Source organism: Salmo salar, chromosome ssa19, assembly GCF_905237065.1.
Source record: "Salmo salar chromosome ssa19, Ssal_v3.1, whole genome shotgun sequence".
NCBI classification, from domain to species: Eukaryota; Metazoa; Chordata; class Actinopteri; order Salmoniformes; family Salmonidae; genus Salmo; species Salmo salar.
In genome coordinates this window covers 29,466,401-29,486,166 of record NC_059460.1, presented here as the reverse complement: position 1 = coordinate 29,486,166, position 19,766 = coordinate 29,466,401, and the positions used below count along the sequence as shown (strand labels likewise).

At 42.9% G+C, this 19,766-nt stretch overlaps 1 protein-coding gene across 1 annotated transcript; it reads left to right on the top strand.

Annotated features, from left to right (window-relative positions):
• The first annotated feature begins 3,309 nt into the window (after positions 1–3,309).
• LOC106578687 (N-acetyltransferase ESCO1) lies at positions 3,310–18,806 on the top strand. Its single transcript, XM_014157787.2, has 11 exons — positions 3,310–3,505; positions 3,606–3,785; positions 7,767–7,925; positions 8,132–8,219; positions 8,331–8,403; positions 8,500–8,608; positions 8,893–9,024; positions 9,224–9,313; positions 11,826–11,969; positions 12,107–12,291; positions 17,090–18,806. The coding sequence occupies exons 2-11, from the start codon at positions 3,762–3,764 to the stop codon at positions 17,256–17,258; spliced, it is 1,173 nt and encodes a 390-aa protein (XP_014013262.2). The 5' UTR covers positions 3,310–3,505; positions 3,606–3,761; the 3' UTR covers positions 17,259–18,806.
• The last annotated feature ends 960 nt before the right edge of the window (positions 18,807–19,766 follow it).

Here is a 19,766-nt window from a genome sequence, read left to right as displayed (position 1 = left end):
ATACCAAGCCAGACACAGAAATGTCTCCTCCAGCATCCCCTGAGAAAGCTTCAGACCCCATCCATAAACAGGTGAACCAGAATAATTCCATGACTACCCCAACAGATGAAGTTAGTGAGAGTTTTGAGACCAAGACTGACACAGAAATGTATCCTCCAGCATCCCCTGAGAAAGCTTCAGACCCCATCCATAAGCGGGTGAACCAGAATAATTCCATGACTACCCCAACAGATGAAGTTAGTGAGAGTTTTGAGACCAAGACTGACACAGAAATGTATCCTCCAGCATCCCCTGAGGAAGCTTCAGACCCCATCCATAAACAGGTGAACCAGAGTAGTGAGACACATGAGGAGCAGAACGATTCCATGACCATCCCTACATATCAAGTTAGTGAGAGTGTAGAGAGCAAGATTGATGCATATAAAAAGTCTGCAGACCCCATACCTGAACTACTAAAACAGAGCACTGAGACACAGGTTATGCAGGAAAACTCCATGACCACCCATACAGATCAAGTTAATGAACATTTAGAGACTAAGATCGGTGCAAAAATATTGTCTCCTCCAGCCATAGGCTTAGTAGCATATAGTAGCAGTAGTGATTCTGAATGTGAAAGTGAGGGAAATGACAGGACGGGAGTCACAGAGTCAATAGATATGAAGATGAAAACTCAAGCATCTTCAGAGAAGGCTTCAGACCCTGTCTCTGAACAGGTGAAGGAGAGCAGTGAGACGAGGCAGATGCAGGAGGATTCCATGACCACCCCTACATATGAAGTTACCGAGGATTCCATGGCCTCCCCTACATACCAAGAAGTTACCGAGGATTCCATGACCACCCCTAGTGAGAGTGTAGACGCCAAGCTTGACGCAAATATAAAGCCTCCATCTATAGAAGTATATTCAGAGGAGGCTTCAGACCCTGTCCCTGAACAGGTGAATCCTGAACAGGTGAATCAGATATACATTGAAATAGAGAAGGTGCAGGAAGATTCCATGACCACCCCAACAGATGAAGTAAGTGAATGTTTAGATGGCACGCTTGATGCAGAAATAATGTCCCTTCCACCTTTAGAAGCATCCTCTGAGGAGACCCATACATTTGAAGTTAGTGAGAATGTAGAGACCAAGTGTTCAGAACTTGCACCTGAACATGTGACGCAGAGCACTGAGACACAGGAGATGCAGGGAGATTCCACGCCAGCTCATGCAGATCAAGTAAGTGAGAGTGTAGACACCAAGCTTGATATCGAGGTAAATTCTCCTCCACCTGTTGTACTATCCTCTGAGGAGTATTCAGACATGGTCTCTGTCTCAGAACAGGTGCTGCAGAGCAGTGAGACACAGGAAGTCCAGGAAGATTCCATGACCACCCCTACAGATGAACTTAGGGAAAGTTTAGGAACAAAGTCGGGTGCTAAAATAAAGTCTCCACCCCTAGAGGTGCTTTTCAGTGCTCTAAAGGAGTCCAATCTTTGCAAACATCCACTGTCTCATACGATGCGCTCAAATGTTAAAGAGTTTCTGGGAGTAGAGGATTCTTTAGAAATCACACAAAAAGACTGGGAGTTTGGTGTAACAGAGAGCATTGAGTGTACTTTAGACCTGGAGACCCCGATTATTGTCGAGGATATGGAGATCGGCCACTGTGTTGTGGAGGTGGTGGGAGAGAATGGAGATGAGGTGGACAGTGATCTGGAAATCATAGACATCTCTGAGAGGCCAGAGAACACACTTGAGCTAACCAAAGGGTCTGAAGAAGAGTGCAGTGTGGATAAAAGTGAAGATGGTATTGAAAAGAAAGGCACAAGTTCCTCTAACCAAGACAGCACAAATAGTGGTAAGAAGGAAGCTACTAAAAAAACACAGGGTAGCCTGGAAAAACCCAAGAAACAGCAGATGAACCCTCAGGCCCGGACCAAAGCCCGACTAGCAGCACTAGCTGAGCAAAAGGCAGCCGCCTCCAAAAAAGCGAGCAGGCAGCTCAACCTCCTGGCCCTATGTGAAGAAATAGCAGATGATATCGCCACTGACACAATGTTAATAAAGACGAAGGAGGAGGAGGAGCAGGTTGTAACAGTTAAGGCTGAACCCAGCAAGGAGCCAGAATGCACACCGCCTGTCACACAGGCTGAGACTGTTCCTATACCTCCAACTCCTGCCGGGCCCGAGGAACCCTCTCCAGCAGTAGAACCCTCCGCTGAGGAGCCTGCTCCAGCCAAGCCCCCAGCTCCAGAGCCATCTCAGAGGCGTTTCTTCATCAGCCAAGTGACAGTACCCCTCAAAATCCACGAGAAGAAGAAGCTTACCAGGTTCCAGAGGCTGCGGCAGGTGGAGCTACAGCGGGAGAAGAATATGTCCTGGACCATGGTGAAGAAGCTCAAGTCCGATCAGAAGATGATTCCAGAGACTGAGACTAAACCTTCCCCTCCAGCAGCAGTACCTGTCCAAGTGACCACACCCCCACCCCCCTCAGCCAGTCCAGCAGCACCCACAGTAGCTGCACTCTCCCCAACCATTCCAGAAGTAACCCCAAAAGTTGAGCCCCCAAAAGTTGAGCTCCCCAAAGTGACCCCCAGTAAGGGACCCACCCTGAGAAAGAGGACGCTTCCAGCAGAACCCCCACCGATGCCCAACGGGCTGAAAGCTCAGAAGGCCAAGCCTGTGGTGGAGTATAAGCCTTACAAATCCAGGCCCAAGTACTCCTTTGATGACTTTGAATGTGATGACGAGCCGAAACCCACAGTGCAGAAGGCAGCAGTGAGACCTACAGCTACCACTATTCAGAGGGCAGCAGTGACACCTACCACTATTCAGAGGGCAGCAGTGACACCTACCGCCGTTCAGAGGGCAGCAGTGACACCTACCGCCGTTCAGAGGGCAGCAGTGACACCTACCGCCGTTCAGAGGGCAGCAGTGACACCTACCGCCGTTCAGAGGGCAGCAGTGACACCTACCGCCGTTCAGAGGGCAGCAGTGACACCTACCGCCGTTCAGAGGGCAGCAGGGACACCTACCGCCGTTCAGAGGGCAGCAGGGACACCTACCGCCGTTCAGAGGGCAGCAGTGACACCTACCGCCGTTCAGAGGGCAGCAGGGAGACCACCTACCGCCGTTCAGAGGGCAGCAGGGACACCTACCGCCGTTCAGAGGGCAGCAGGGACACCTACCGCCGTTCAGAGGGCAGCAGGGACACCTACCGCCGTTCAGAGGGCAGCAGGGACACCTACCGCCGTTCAGAGGGCAGCAGGGACACCTACCGCCGTTCAGAGGGCAGCAGGGACCACCTACCGCCCGTTCAGAGGGCAGCAGTGACACCTACCGCCGTTCAGAGGGCAGCAGTGACACCTACCGCCGTTCAGAGGGCAGCAGGGACACCTACCGCCGTTCAGAGGGCAGCAGGGAGACCACCTACCGCCGTTCAGAGGGCAGCAGGGAGACCACCTACCACCATTCAGAGGGCAGCGGTGACACCTACACCAGCGGCCGAAAATGGCAAACATGAAGTAACTTTCTTAAACATTGATCTAAAATGATAAAATGCAGTTTTTGTGTCAAAAATGGTATTGAAATTAATTCATACCCTCTTAATTTCTCCTTCCACAGGACTCGAAACCTACCGTGCAGAAGCCAGAAAACAGGGGTCAGAAAACATTAGGACCTACTGCACTGAAAACAGGACATATCACACAGAAAACAGTAGGACCTACCGCGCAGAATACAGTACCAACTGTACAGAAGGCCGTAGAGATACCAACCCCTATGTCCAAAAATGGTAAACATGAGGTAAGTTTCTTAGTTGTAACAATACAAATGTATTATTTAGATTTCTATAGCGCTTTTCATAGAATGTCAAAGTGCTTCAAGAGCAAAAAACAAACAAGCAATATATCATGACCGGTCAACCAATAGAGGCCAAATCTTTGAAAGCTGCATCCTCCAAAGATGGAGAGGAGGGACAATTTAATAGCTTGAGCGGAGAGAGCTGTTCAGAGGATGGTAGATGATGGAGTCTGCTGATGATCTTGTATAGGGAAAGTCTGGGTACCAGCCTGACTCTTATTGCCACTGGACTTCTCCGTTTCCACTCTGTGTAGCACCCACTTAGGTGATGCTCTGGGAAACAAAAAGCTCATCACGCAGTTCAGTATAATAGCCAGTTGTCCTCATTACGAGTCTTCTGCCTGAGCACTGCTGTATTACTAGATCGAAGCTTCCTGCTTCGTTTATATAAGGAAGTTGTTGTTTGATATTGTGTTTGGCCAGAAGATGTTCATGAAGTTGTGTGGAAGGTAGACTGTTTTTTCAGGTCTGCTTCTGTCATTTTCCAGCAATCTGAACCATAAAGGAGAGTTGCCAGTACACAGCTCTGCAATATTTTGAGTTTTGTATTTGTGCTGTATTATTGCTGTATTTCCAGAACTTGAACTTCATAAAGATTGCTTTATTGATTCTGGTGCAGATGTCTTTGCTGGTGCCTCCATCATGGCATATGGTGCTCCCAAGGTAACTAAAACTGTGGCTTAACTCCAGGTCCTGTTCCTTGATTTTGACTGATTTTGCTGTGTTGATGAACATGACCTTTGTCTTGCTGCAGTTGATAACCAGGCCGACTTGCTGGCCAAAGGACTGGGCAGTTTTCTCGTGTGTGTGTGTGTGTGTGTGTGATAAAAGAGCCAGGTCATCGGTGAAGTCTAGGTCTTCTAGAGTAGAATACCAGGTCCATTGTGTTCCTCTTGCCTGATCTTCTTTGGTTCGCCGCATGACCCAATCTATTGTCAGGTTGAAGAGTAAGGCTGACATCACACAGCCTTGACGAACTCAGCTTCACAGCAAAGCTCATGTTGCTCGTTACCACAGTGCATGAAGAAGTTGCTGTAGAACTGTTTTATGATGTTAACAACATGGTTGGGGATTCCATCAATTCTTAAAATCTTCTTTTGGCTTTTGCAGTGAATGCTGTCAAAAGCCTTCTGGAAGTCAATAAAGTTGTTGAGTTTGTTGCCACTCACTACATTGCTCAATGATGTTTCTGAGAGCAAAGATCTGGTATGTACAGCTCCTTCTTCCCTCCCATGTTCGTTCCTAAGCACTTTGTCTACAGCTGAAGACATCTGTTGTACGATCATTTTGTTAAAGATCTTGCTGGGAACGGATAAAGGTGCGATGCCCCTCCAGTTGTTGCAATCGGATAGAGTGCCCTTAGGTACCCGTATGATGACCCCCTGGGTCCAATCTGAAGGTATCTTTCCCTTCAACCAGATATCAGTGAAAAGTGAAAGGATGTTTGCAGCCCCTACTGGATCGATTTTGAACAGCTCGGCATTAAGGTTATCAGGAACTGGAGCTTTCCCATTCTTTAGTGACTTGATGATAGTGATTATTTCTTCTTTGGTTGGTGGGTTGGTGTTTATGTTTAGATCTTCTAGAGCAGCTTCAGGTGTGGTGTGTTAATTGGATCCACCCGAGGTTCTCTGTTGATCTTCTCTGAAGTGTTCTGTCCATCTTGCTTCCTGTTCATTTTCTGTTGTCAGGAGATTGCCTTGCTTGTCTTTTAGATTTGAGTATTTGACTAGAATTTTCTGCCACAGATTAGGTTAGTGATTTTGTATACTTTTCCTTGCTGGTTGCTTGCTGCTGCTTTTTCAGGTAGGCCCTTTTGTTTCTTCTTACTAGCCTTTTGACTTGTGTCGATTTTTCTGTACTGCTCCTCCAATTTTAGTTTTAGCCTTTAATTTGGCATCTTTCAATTTTAATGTCTGTTCTTTCCTCGATCATTTCCCATGTTTCTGGGGTGATCCATTCCTTGCGTTGCCTTCTGTGTTCTATGGTTTTCTTGCTGCTTTAACCACTTTCCCCCACTTCCTGTCAATATTTTCCTCAGTTGCCGCCTCATCTTTTTCTTCTGTGTTGTTTGAAAGGGCTTGATACTTGTTGCGAACTTGCATTATTAAGGTTTTCTTGATGGTTTGTTACCTCAGCATTAGAGGTCGAGCGATTATGATTTTTCAACGCCGATACCGATTATTGGAGGACCCAAAAAAAGCCGATACCGATTAATTGGCCTTTTTAATGTATTTGTAATAATGACAATTACAACAATACTGAATGAACACTTATTTTAACTTAATATAATACATCAATAAAATCAATTTAGCCTCAAATAAATAATGAAACTTGTTCAATTTGGTTTCCATAATGCAAAAACAGTGTTGGAGAAGAAAGTAAAAGTGCAATATGTGCCATGTAAAAAAGCTAACATTTAAGTTCCTTGCTCAGAACATGAGAACATATGAAAGCTGGTGGGTCCTTTTAACATGAGTCTTCAATATTCCCAGGTAAGAAGTTTTAGGTTGTAGTTATAGGAATTATAGGACTATTTCTCTCTCTACCATTTGTATTTCATATACCTTTTGACTATTGGATGTTCTTATAGGCACTTTAGTATTGCCAGTGTAACAGTATAGCTTCCGTCCCTTTCCTCACCCCTACCTGGGCTTGAACCAGGAACACATCGACAGCAGCCACCCTCGAAGCATTGTTACCCATCGCTCCACAAAAGCCGCGGCCCTTGCAGAGCAAGGGGAACAACTACTTCAAGGTCTCAGAGCGAGTGACGTCACCAATTGAAATGCTATTAGCGCGCACCCCGCTAACTAGCTAGCCATTTCACATCGGTTACACCAGCCTAATCTTGGGAGTTGATAGGCTTGAAGTCATAAACGGCTCAATGCTTGAAGCACAGCGAAGAGCTGCTGGCAAACGCACGAAAGTGCTGTTTGAATTAATGCTCAAAGGTTTTACGGGATGGGGTTGCTAGCCCCCATACCCAACCGTCTACTTCTGGTTTCAGGAGATTTTGGAATTGGCAGCCAGGTGAAATAAAAAATTACTATGTACACATTTACAGTACCGTAAATTCCGGACTATAAGCCGCAACTTTTTTCACACGCTTTGAACTTTGCGGCTTAAACAATGACGCGGCTAATATATGTATTTTTTCCGCTTTCAAATTTGTGGGTCCTGACAGCGTGGAGCATTGTCAAAAAATCCACTATCAACGGGTTTCGAAAGGCTGGACTGCTGCGTGTTGAAGAGGGCTCAGCGGGGGATTTGCCTCCGGATTAAAGTCACGAGAGCGACAATGAAAACGATCCAATATCGGATGAAGCAATTCTGAGGCTATTCAACTCCGACACCGAAGGAGATGGTTTCAGTGCACAGGAGGAGGAAGATGGTGACCAATGACTTTCTTGGTAGGCTACTGTTTACTGCAAATGTTTTATTTTTTGTTACAAGCCGTGTTTCGTTAAAGCCTATTTATTTTTGTTACAATCCGTGTTTCGTTAAAGCCTATTTATTTTTGTTACAAGCCGTACTTCTTTAAAGCCTGTGTAAAGTTCATTTGTTTCAATGTACCGGTAGGCACCTGCGGCTTATAGACATGTGCGGCTTATTTATGTAAAAGGGTGCGGCTTAATAGTCCGGAAATTACGGTAGCTCTATGGCAACTATAGAACTATGCTACTTGAAATAACTTTCTTGGTTGTTATGCTGCTTGAGGTAACTTTCTTGGTTGATATTTTACTTTTTTTTTAATGCCAGCAGACATTGAAAGCAACCATGCATTTTTTGTATCCCTGTAGGATTTGAACCCACGACCTGCTAGAGTGTAGCACTAGCAACGCTCTTACCCACATCCTTATCATTTCTTAAATGTTGTCTTGTGTGGTACTGTAACTGTCTTTATATCCCCTCCTTCCACAGGACTCCAAACTTACTGTACAGAATGCAGTAGTACCTACCGTACCGAAGGCAGACATGCCTAGACCCAGTGTACCAAAGGCAGCGGTGGTACCTATATCTTCCCCCAAAACTGAGCAGAAAGCAGAAGCGCCACCTACGGCCAAAACTGGCGAAGATGAGGTAACATCCTTGGACCTGTTATTTCTTTATTAGCATGTAAGAATGGTAGGTTAGTTTTAGAAATTATATTAAAATCCCATTCAATAACTGTACAGGGCACTTCAGTGACACATTAGAAGCAGTGTGGATCATCATACGGCCATTTTTATGGTAAAAATGAATTTGGCGCCAAAATGTATCCCTCTTAACCTTTTGTCTTTCCACAGGATTCCATAGCACCAGTGTCCTCCCCTCCCTCTGAAGAGCCCCCAAGAGATTCTGTTGACCAAGAGCAGTGTGAAGAAAAGCCTGCTGGTACTCTCATGTGTGATAACATCCAAATGACCAGTTTGAACAGTGTTATAACACATTGTCATATCATACATTGTGTAACTTGCTTCTTATAGAATGTCTCTTACTTATCAGTTACTGAGATTAAACCCGCATCCCCAGAGGTCAAGACAGAGGACAAGACAACAACAGAGAAGGCCTCTGACTCGTAAGAATTTACACTCAAATTACAATGACCAAATAGTTTTCTGCACAAAAGCTATTTTCCGGAGCAATTCGAACAATGTCTGTGTTTCCATGGCAGTGGGGTCGTTCAATCAGCAGGTAATAGCAGTCCCCTCTCTGACGAACGTCTGCAGAAAGAAATCAAGAAACTAAAGGAGACCGACAAAGACGGAAATCAAGCCATTATTGTGAGTGTTTCAGTCCTTCGCCAAATACTGCCTACTGTATTACTGTACTTTGAGTTATCCTTTGTAACACAGTGGTGTTATTCAAAGACTATGCATGTTCTTAGCTTGGTCCCAAATCTGTTTGTCCTCTTACTTGCTGTAATTGTCAAGCCAAAGGTTTGGCATGACAAGGAGTTGGCATGATTGCACAGACTGGCACTCAGGCCAGTAAGTTCCTATATTTAGATATAATCTATTAACTGTATGTCAGAACTGACCTAGAGTCTGTGTGTGTCACTTCCTAGGATGCAGGGCAGAAGCACTTTGGCCCAGTAACCTGCGGTGTGTGTGGGATGCTGTACTCCGCTGCCAACCCAGAGGATGAATCCCAGCATTTGCTATTCCACAACCAGTTCACCAGTGCTGTCAGATATGTGGTGAGAATGAGCTGTCTCCCACACATGAATGCGTCCCATAGGACTCTGGTCAAAAGTAATGCACTACTGTATATAGGGAATAGGGAGCCGTTTGGGACGCAGACTATGTGTGCCAACTCATCTTCTCTGACTCAAACATTTCTCACACACACACACATCTCTTAACCTATAAACCACTGATTTGTCATGCCATCCACAGGGGTGGAAGAAGGAGAGGATTTTGGGGGAGTACCCCGATGGTAAGATCATCCTTGTCCTTCCAGATGACCCCAAATATGCACTGAAGAAGGTATGTGTGCTTCAGGCTCCAAATGTACACATTATCACGTATGGAAAAACGTTGACTGTAATACGATATAAAAAAAGGCCATTATTAATCTAAACTACTGTATACTTTAAATCCCCCTGATACACACCACTACATATGTCGAGGTTTTGTAAGCCCCTGATATACAGTGGGGTCCATAATTTTTGTCACCCTTGATAAATATGAGCAAAAAAGACTAAGATAAATAATACAAATACTGAGCTATATGGTATACTAAAAAGAAATTGGACAATTATATTATTTTACACTAATACAATTGCACAGAGAAAGAGATTTTGTTTAACAAGTAATAAAAAATATAAACACTTAAATACTTAAAATGTATCATTATTCCCATACCATTATTACAGAGAATCAGGAAAATGATGATACCCTCTACCTATTGGCTAGTTAGCTTATTCAAGCTTTTTTTCAAGATACAACACTGCCCCTTTAAAAAAAAAAAACGATTTATCTGACTCACTTTTCAAAGATGTCTAGAAATGCACCCATTTTGTGCTCTTGTAGGAAGCAATCACTCCCCTATTGCTGACTGCAAATTGTTTATAACTGGGCTAATAACTAACTAGCAAAGGATATGAACAAATGTGCACATGTCGCTACAGTACATGTAGCTCTCGCTTTGAACTCAAAACAAGTGCAAAGTGAATGGCAAAGGTCTATTTGCATAAAGGCCTACTGCAGCTCTAATTGGTTATGGCGCACATAGTCTGTGTAGGGTGGTACGGGCCTGAGTCAAGCCTGTCAATGCAATAGAATCCTACTCGGATGCGTTCTGCCCACAACAAAATCTATTGCATAGTTTTTGTTTCGGGATGTTGCATTGAAAGTGGCTAGTATTCCGTTGATTCGATCACAATTCCCACAGTGACGGGAAACATTGATACTGTTAACTAACAGGGAAAACTCTAGATAATTGAAGTTCAATCTTGTACCGCTTTGCGTGGGCTGATATTTCTCGCAAGGCAGTCCCAGGGGAGCTTGCGCAGCAGCGCAGCTTAGAGGGAACATTGATTGGCACCCCTGTTTTTCAGTACTCTAGCACCCTCCCCTTGCGAGGATAACGACAAAGCCTTTTTCTAAAAATATTTTTTGAGATTGGAAACAAGTTGAGGTATCTTAGACCATTCCTCCATATGAAATCTTTCCAGATCATTGATATCCTTTCTCTGTGCTTATGGACTGCCCTCTTCAATTCAAACCACAGGTTTTCAATGGGGTTCAAGTCCGTAGACGGAGATGGCCATTGCAAAATGTTGATTTTTGTGGTAAATTAACTGTTTCTTTGTGGATCTTGATCAGTGCTTATTGTCTTACTGGGAGATCCACTTGCAGCCAAGTGTCCACCTCCTGGCAGAGGCATCCAGGTTTTTGGCTAAAATGTCCTGGTACTTGGTAAAGTTCATGATGCCGTTGACCTTAACAAGGGCCCCAGGACCAGTGGAAGCAAAATAGCCCCATAACATCAAAGATCCACCACCATATTTTACTGTAGATATTAGGTACTTTTCTGCAAATGCTTCTGTTTTTCAACGCTAAACCCACCACTGGTGTGCGTGGCCAAAGAGCCTTATTTTCATAGCATCGGTTCCAATTCAAGTGCCAATGCCGTTTATCTATCAGAGGGTGCCGCAGCACCCCTACTTCCCACGGCTTTGAAAACCTTGTAACTGTGGATCCAACATGCCGATTATGAAACGTTGATACTGTAAATTACGAGTTTTCAAATATTGAAATGTGAAGTGCACATTTTAACTCATAGGTGGGTGATTCGCTTCTTTGACAAAGCGGTTTCTATTATTATAATCCTCAACATCTCATCTTTCAGAACACAGACTAATCGTGATTTACAGGATTTCCCTCACTTAAACAACACATTTGCAAAAGTTGCCCAATTAGCAGGAGGTATGGGGGCTTCTTCTTGTCACGCACAGTGCTCAAGTTTATAACTTCTGTCAGTCAAAACTCATACAGCGTTGTGAAGCGGAGAACCTGAGCTCTGACGCCATGTATAGCATGTTACTGTATATCAACTGTTTTCCAATTTAGGCACTTATCAATGACAAAATCTGCCATTTTCAACCCGTATATGGGATGATGGGTGCTGTGAGTGTAATGGGTTAAACAAAATGTATTTCTCTGAGCAATTGTATTAGTGTAAAATAATATAATTGTCAGATTATTATTATTATTTTTAGCATACAATATATCTGTGTTTGTATTGCTGATTTTATACAGTATTTTTTTTGCTCATATTTATCAAGGGTGCCAATATCCTCTGTACATCACTACAGTTTAATTGTCCTGTAGTCCAGGGTCATATTCACTAGGCATCAAACAGAATGAAAACTGACTAACAGGGAGGGATAAGAAACACTGGTTTTCTGTTGCAAAAGGTTTTGCTACGGTGTGCACTGATGAATACGACCCTGCAAAGAAGTCTTACATAGCCTGTTTATTGGTGGTTTGTCAGGTTGAGGAGATTAGAGAGATGGTGGACAATGACCTGGGCTTCCAGCAGGTTGAGACCAAGTGTCCCTCCCAGACTAAAACCTTCCTGTTTATCTCCAATGACAAGAAGGTAGCTGGGTGCCTTATTGCTGAGCACATTCAGGAGGTGAGAAAGACTGTGTGGGTTAAGGCTGGGAATGTGTGTGTTTGTTGGGAGGGTGGTTGAGATGCAAAGTCAAGAGACTTTATTGTGACGATGTATTCGCTGTTGTTGCATGTATGTGATTGTATGTGCGTGTGCAGGGCTACAGGGTCATTGAGGAGGCGGTGCCCGAGGGCTCGGAGGGAGAGAAGGTGATGTTTGAGCGTCAGAGAGCCTGGTGCTGTTCCACCAACCCAGAGCCAGCCCTCTGTGGCATCAGCCGCATCTGGGTCTTCAGCATGATGAGACGGAGGGGCATCGCCTCACGCATGATCGAGTGTCTCAGGTCAGTCCGTCAGTCTTACTTGGGCATGAATCGAAGAAGGTAGAAAAATCAACATCATTTGCTCCGTGGGGAGGGGGTAAAGGCGTCCGCATGCTTCCCAGCTAAAACAGTTCAGAAGAGTGTTTGCATATTTTGTGGCATTTTGTTTGTTTTGGACTTCGGTAAGGTTTTTTTTCGGCTGTTCGTGCACAATTTCTTTTCTCAAGGCAAGCCGAAGTCGGCAGCCAAAGACGACATCCCTTTGTTGGTGATTGGTCAAGAGTAGGTGTTCTTCAATAAAGTCTTTGTCATTCAACGAGAGACGACTCATTTTCATGGAAAATTACTGCACCAATCATCTTATTTAGATGTAAAATTGCGTGACTAAGAGCTCCTCTACAAAAATGTCAAAATGAATGACCGATTTCTTGAGTTAATTCTGACTATTTTGAGGAAGTGTATAATGGCAACGGCGTCCCAAAATGGACAAACAGTGCTATTGCCACTTTTGTTCTTCATTTTTCAAGCAAAGATATTTTAAGGGGGTAAGCTCAGCTAGGTGCCAGCCTAACAGAAGCATGCTGACGCCTTAATGCCCCCTGATTCAGACACATACGCTGAGTGTACAAAACATAGGAACACATTCCTTATATTGAGATGCACCCCCTTTTGCCCCCATAACAGCTTCAATTCATCAGGTCATGGACAACAAGGTTCCATAGGGATGCTGGCCCATGTTGACTCCAATGCTTCCCGCAGTTGTGCCAAGTTGGCTGGATGTCCTTTGGGTGGTGGACCATTCTTGATACACACGGGAAAATGTTGAGCATGAAAAACCCAGCAGCGTTGTAGTTCTTGTAACAAACCGGTGCACCTGGCACTTACTAGCATACCCCGTTCAAAGGCACATACAGTGTATTCGGAAAGTATTCAGACCCCTCGACTTTTTCCACATTTTGTTACATTACAGCCTTATTCTAAAATGTATTACATTCATTTTTTCCCTCATCAATCTACACACAATACCACATATTGACAAAGCAAAAATAGGTTTTTAGAAATGTTTGCTAATTTATAAAAAATAAAAAATACCTTATTTACATAAGTATTCAGACCCTTTGCTATGAGACTCGAAATTGAGCTCAAGTGCATCCTGTTTTCATTGATCATCCTTGAGTTGTTTCTACAACTTGATTTGGAGTCTACCTGTGGTAAATTCAATTGATTGGACATGATTTGGAAAGGCACACACCTGTCTGTAGAAGGTCCCACAGTTGACAGTACATGTCTGAGCAAAAACCAAGCCATGAGGTCGAAGGAATTGTCCGTAGAGCTCCGAGACAGGATTGTGTTGAGTCACAGATCTGGGGAAGGGTACCAAAAAATGTCTGCAGCATTGAAGGTCTCCAATAACACAGTGGCCTCCATAATTCTTAAATGGAAGAAGTTTGGAACCACCAAGTCTCTTCCTAGAGCAATTGGGGGAGAAGGGCCTTGGTCAGAGAGGTGACCAACTCTGAAAGAGCTTCAGAGTTCCTCTGTGGAGATGGGAGAACCTTCCAGAAGGACAACCATCTCTGCAGCACTCCACCAATCAGGCCTTTTATGGTGATGTGGTCAGATGGAAGCCACTCCTCAGTAAAAATGCCAAGTGTCAAGTCTGGAGGAAACCTGGCACCATCCCTATGGTGAAGCATGGTGGTGGCAGTATCATGCTGTGGGGATGTTTGTTAGCGGCAGGGATTGGGAGACTAGTCAGGATTGAGGGAAAGATGAACGGAGCAAAGTACAGAGATCCAAAATGAAAACCTACTCCAGAGCACTCAGCACCTCAGACTGGGGCGGAGGTTTAACTTCCAACAGGACAATGACCCTAAGCACACAGCCAAGACAACGCAGGAGTGGATTCGGGACAAGTCTCTGAATGTCCATGAGTGGCCCAGCCAGAGCCCGGACTTAAACCCGATCGAACATCTCTGGAGAGACCTAAAAATAGCTGTACAGTGATGCTCCCCATCCAACCTGACAGAGCTTGAGAGGATCTGCAGAGATGAATGGGAGAAACTCCCCAAATACAGTTGTGCCAAGCTTGTAGCGTCATACCCAAGAAGACTTGAGGCTGTAATCACTGCCAAAGGTTCTTGAACAAAGTACTGATTTAAAGGGTCTGAATACTTATGTAAATATATTTCAGTTTATTTTTAATACATTTACAAAAATGTAAAAAAAAACTGTTTTTACTTTGTCATTATGGGGTATTGTGTGTCGATTTGATGGGAAGAAAAAACAATTGAATCAATTTTAGAATAAGGCTGTAACGTAACAAAATGTGGAAAAAGTCAAGGGGTCTGAATACATTCCGAAAGCACTGTACATCTTTTGTCTTGCCCATTCACCCTCTGAATGGCTCACATACACAATCCATGTCTCAATTGTCTCAAGGCTAAAAATCGTTACTTAACCTGCCTCCTCCCCTTCATCTACACGTATTGAAGTGGCTTTAACAAGTGACATCAATAAGGGATCAAAGCTTTCACCTGGTCAGTCTGTCATGGAAAGAGCAGATGTCCTTAATGTTTTGTACACAATGTATATACTGCTCCCCACCGGAGACTAGTTCAATCCCCACGTTCAGCCTTCCTACTGTACTTCCACTTGCATGTTTCCCCCTCTGTTTCCAAATGTTTAAAATCTAAAATATGTCGTATGCATGCATGCATGCATGCACTATATATATCAGTGCCTTCAAAGTATTCATACCCCTTGACTTACTCCACATTTTCCTGTTAGTCAGATTATTATTTTTTCACACAATACCCCATAATGACAAAGTGAAAACGTGAAATTCTGAAATATCTCATTAACATAAGTATTCACACCCCTGAGTCAATACAAATTAGAATCGGCTTTGGCAGCGATTACAGCTGTGAGTTTTGGGAATGTCTAAGAGCTTTGCATACCTGGGTTGTACAATATTTGCACATTCTTTTAAAAATGCTTTAACCTCTGTCAAATTGTTTTAGGTTATTGTCCTGCTGAAAGGTGCATTTGTCTCCCAGTAGGGTTTCCCCTGTGCTTCGCTCTATTGTTTCTTTTTAGCCTAACAAACTCCCTAGTCCTTGCTGACAACAAGCATACCCATAACATGATGAAGCCACCACCGTGCCTGGAAAAATATGTAGAGTGGTACTCAGTGATGCTGTTGGATTTGCCCCAAACATAATGCTTTGTATTCAGGACATAGTTCATTTCTTTGCCACATTTTTTATTTATTTTTACATTAGTGCCTTATTGTAAACAAGATGCATGTTTGGGAATATTTTTATTCTGTACATGCTTCCTTTTCACTCTGTCATTTAGGTTAGTATTGTGGAGTAACTACAGCAATGTTGCTCTATCTTCAGTTTTGTCCTATCACAGCCATTAAACTCTAATTGTTTTAAAGTCACCATTGGTCTCATGGTGAAATCCCTGAGCGGTTTCCTTATTCTCCGGCAACTGAGTTAGGAAGGACGCTTGTATATTTGTAGTGACTGGGTGTATTGATACACTATCCAGTGTAAGTAATAACTTAACCATGCTCAAAGGGATATTCAGTGTCAGCTTTTATTTGTACCCATCTACCAATAGGTTCCCTTCTTTGCGAGACATTGGAAAACCTCCCTGGTCTTTGGTTTAATCCGTTTTTAAAATTCACTGCTCGACTGTGGGACCTTACAGATAATTGTATGTGTGGGGTACAGAGATGAGGTTGTCATTTAAAAAATCATGTTGAATGCTATTATTGCACTCAGAGTGAGTCCATGCAACTTGTTATGCGACTTGTTAAGCAAATGTTTTCTCCCAACTTATTTAGGCTTGCCATAACAAAGGGGTTGAATACTTATTGACTCAAGACTTTACAGCTTTACACTTCTTAGTAATAAAAAAAAATGAGTAAAAACATATAATTCCACTTTGACATTATGGAGTATTGTATGTAGGCCAGTGACGCAATCTAAAATGAATCCATTTAAAATGTAGGCTGTAACACAATTTTCTTTTGAGAAAGTCAAGGGGTGTATACCGTAAATTCCGGACTATAAGCCGCAACTTTTTTACCACGCTTTGAACCTCGCGGCTTAAACAATGACGCGGCTAATATATGGATTTTTCCCGCTTTCAATTTTTTTTCTTAAAAAAAAAACACATTCTGTGACGTGCTCGGTTTTTTGGCGGCATGAAGCTTTCATTAGACCAATGAAATTGCCGAACGGGTTAAGGTCAAACAACTTTTTTGTTTACTGTTTAGATTAAATCGAGCGCTCTCAAACTTCCCATCATTCTGATTACGGTAGTCATTTTGTCACTCTCATCATGGCAAAGACACGGAGAAATGCATATGATGCAGCTTTCAAGTTGAAGGCGATTGATCTGGCTGTTGGAAAAGGAAATAGAGCTGTTGCACGGGAGCTTGGTCTGAGTCGATGATAAGACGTTGGAAACAGCAGCGTGAGGAATTGACTCAGTGCAAAAAGACAACTAAAGCTTACTGCAAATTTTTTGTTACAAGCCGTGTTTCGTTAAAGCCTGTTTATTTTTGTTACAAGCCGTGTTTCGTTAAAGCCTGTGTAAAGTTCATTTGTTTCAATGTACCGGTAGGCACCTGTGGCTTATAGACGTGCGGCTTATTTATGTTCAAAATAAATAAAAAAATGTAATTCAGTGGGTGCGGCTTATATACAGGTGCGCTTAATATTCCGGAAATTACGGTATATAATTGAAAAATGTAGTTTTGGAACTTCCAACATTCATTTCTTCTCTCATTGCCCTCCCACAGGAACAACTTCATCTACGGCTCCTACTTGAGCAAGGAGGAGATCGCTTTCTCCGACCCCACGCCCGACGGGAAGCTCTTTGCTTCACACTACTGTGGCACCTCGCAGTTCCTGGTTTATAACTTTGTCAGTGGAACTCGTTCAGACCAACCAAGCCCAAATTTGGTGTAACCAATCGCATCAAGGTGGATTTTTGCTGAGGCCCAGTGTGACTCCTCACCAACCAATCTTGTCGTGGACATCCTGTCACAAGCACATTGTGGCTCTTTTAGACTGAACGTTTAGACTCATCAAAGACTACTGTACTGACTCTTCTGAGGAGAAATCTTGGTTTTTAATCTCAGGTTGAAAACAACAAGGTGTTGTTTAAAAGATTTAAAATCTCCCTTTAATCCCTGCATAGTATTTTGAGACAAATAATATTTTTATTTATGTTTTTTAAATAAGAAACAAGCTTTTATTGGCAGTATTAAAGAGTTGACATGCATTAAGCTTGACAGCAATAGAAAACAAAGAGCATTTCACAATTCATAGTTTTTGAAGATGCACTTAATTTTACTCAAACGGTTCTAAAACAATGTTGTCCTGTTCTAATAATGCTTTTCATTCACGTTGAGCATCTTAAAATGGTTAAAGTTGCTAATATTATGATGAGTTGTCATGTGTACACAAGGGGTTGTTCTTACACACTTCCATGTTCATCATCTCTTTACTTTTAACGAAGGGATGCGTTGACCACCTGAGGTTCCATTATGTGATACAGAGTACATTATTGTTAAGGTCACTCTCACAGAATTTATCAGAATGTGGTTGTTTTGATTCTGTTGAGTGAAGTTTTTACTCACCATTTTCTTCACTTCATGATTGTTCTCAGTCTTGCTGCCATGTGTCCTAATCATGTCCATTATTAAAATGGAGAGTCCTATTTGGGATAGTTATCCTCCTTAGGCAGTAAGTAGCATGGACTAGCAGGAAGAAAAACGGAGGTAATAATGGTTAGATTACTGTACGGGGCATTTTTCTGTAGTGCTTCTAGTCAAGGCTCTTTACCCAAGTTGCCTCAGAAATATATCTAACTGCAGAAATGTTAAATGTGAGCTGTGATTATAAGTGAATTGGCAAGGCAGTGAGCATTCGCTCGTTTCTGCCTGTGTATGTTTGTGCCTACCGTGAATCATAAACCTCAACCTGACTGTTAGATTTCACTGACAGACTGATCGTACTGTAGACTCCCACAAATGTTCTCGTCCAAACTGCCTTTATATGAGCCCGACCCCCCCCCCCCACCACCACACCTGAAATCACAATTTTTTTTATAATTGACCATTTCTTCTATTGGCAGAACATTTTATTGTTATTCACATTTAGGACCTCATTGATAATACATTAAGAGTTAAAAGTAAATCACGTAATATGAATAATATAAATAATGCCGTTGAAAGGGTTTAAAAGCTCAGGGTTATTTGGTTTTTTGAGGGAGTTGAAAACACCATCCATGTCAAAGGTGATTATCACAGCAAACCAAGGGTCAGTTGCTCAGCCATCAAAAAGGGTTGCGAGTCATACATTTTCTGGTATCAATGATTTATTCATCACATTCCCCTTCATTTTGAAACATTTTCTTTTAGAAATATTGTGGGTCGTGTAAGAAAACACATTTGATTTATAAAGCGCTGTCATGTAAATAGTTATTTAAAAATAAAAACTAACCTGCCCTGCTATGGTTGAATTGATTTAAATTGACGTGTCTCACAGCTCAGTGTTTTGAGCACGAATGTAGCATTCATAATGTGATAACCTTCACAAGTTAAGCTTCATGGTTACATATCACGACTTTGAATTGGTTGGGTGATGAAGGCTTCTTCTACCACCTAGTGGACATTCCAACCTATTTTCTTTGTACCAGTGGTGGCCAATACAGACAAAGCCCAATGTTACCATGAAGTTGAGTTGTTTGGCATCTTTCTTATTATTCATTCTTATTATTCATTCTGTGACAGACAGGTTTCTGTCCGTCTTGCTGTTGAATGTTCTAATTAGAGCCACAGTCATTACCGCCACAGCATGAATAGATGGGTGTTCTATTACTGTCAATCCCATGTATTATAGTAGTCAGTCACACATTTCCCTGTGAGTTTCATATCAGCTCTCTGAGACTGGCTGATGCTAGTACAGAAAATAATCGATGCTATGACACCAGTCATAGCAACTCAATGCATCTGACCTGGCCACAGTCTCAACTGAAAGGGATTTTGTCTAACATCAATATGTTAGTATATCTTAAATCTGGCCACCATGCTGTCATTCTGTAACTTTGTAAATGGATTGATGTAAACACTCTCCTGTTAGTGCATTTCTCGCCTCTCCTGTCACAACACCGGGTCTGCTCCATGGTTACTTCAGAGAAACAAAAGCACCTTAGAACAACATGGATACTTCCTCAGGCGGAGGGCGTGAGAAAACACTGAGCTACGTTGATCCTCAGAGCTGCTCTGATACTGATCAGGAAATTATTTCCTCAAATGCAGGGCCTGCTGGTGAGCCATTAAACATGGCACCCACAAAATCAGTATATTCACAGAAAAGGAACATCTACAGTAGATGATCCATTTACTAGACAAACACAGGGTAGACGAAACAGGTATAGATTCTGTTTTGTTTTATTGACATATCACAAAA

Excerpts from the sequence above, each read along its gene's own strand:
- LOC106578687 (XM_014157787.2), top strand. The coding sequence starts at position 3,762 with ATGTCCAAAAATGGTAAACATGAG. Across the intron at positions 8,220-8,330 it reads GTGTGAAGAAAAGCCTGCTG|TTACTGAGATTAAACCCGCA; the intron begins GTACTCTCATGT and ends CTTACTTATCAG. Across the intron at positions 8,404-8,499 it reads ACAGAGAAGGCCTCTGACTC|TGGGGTCGTTCAATCAGCAG; the intron begins GTAAGAATTTAC and ends TTTCCATGGCAG.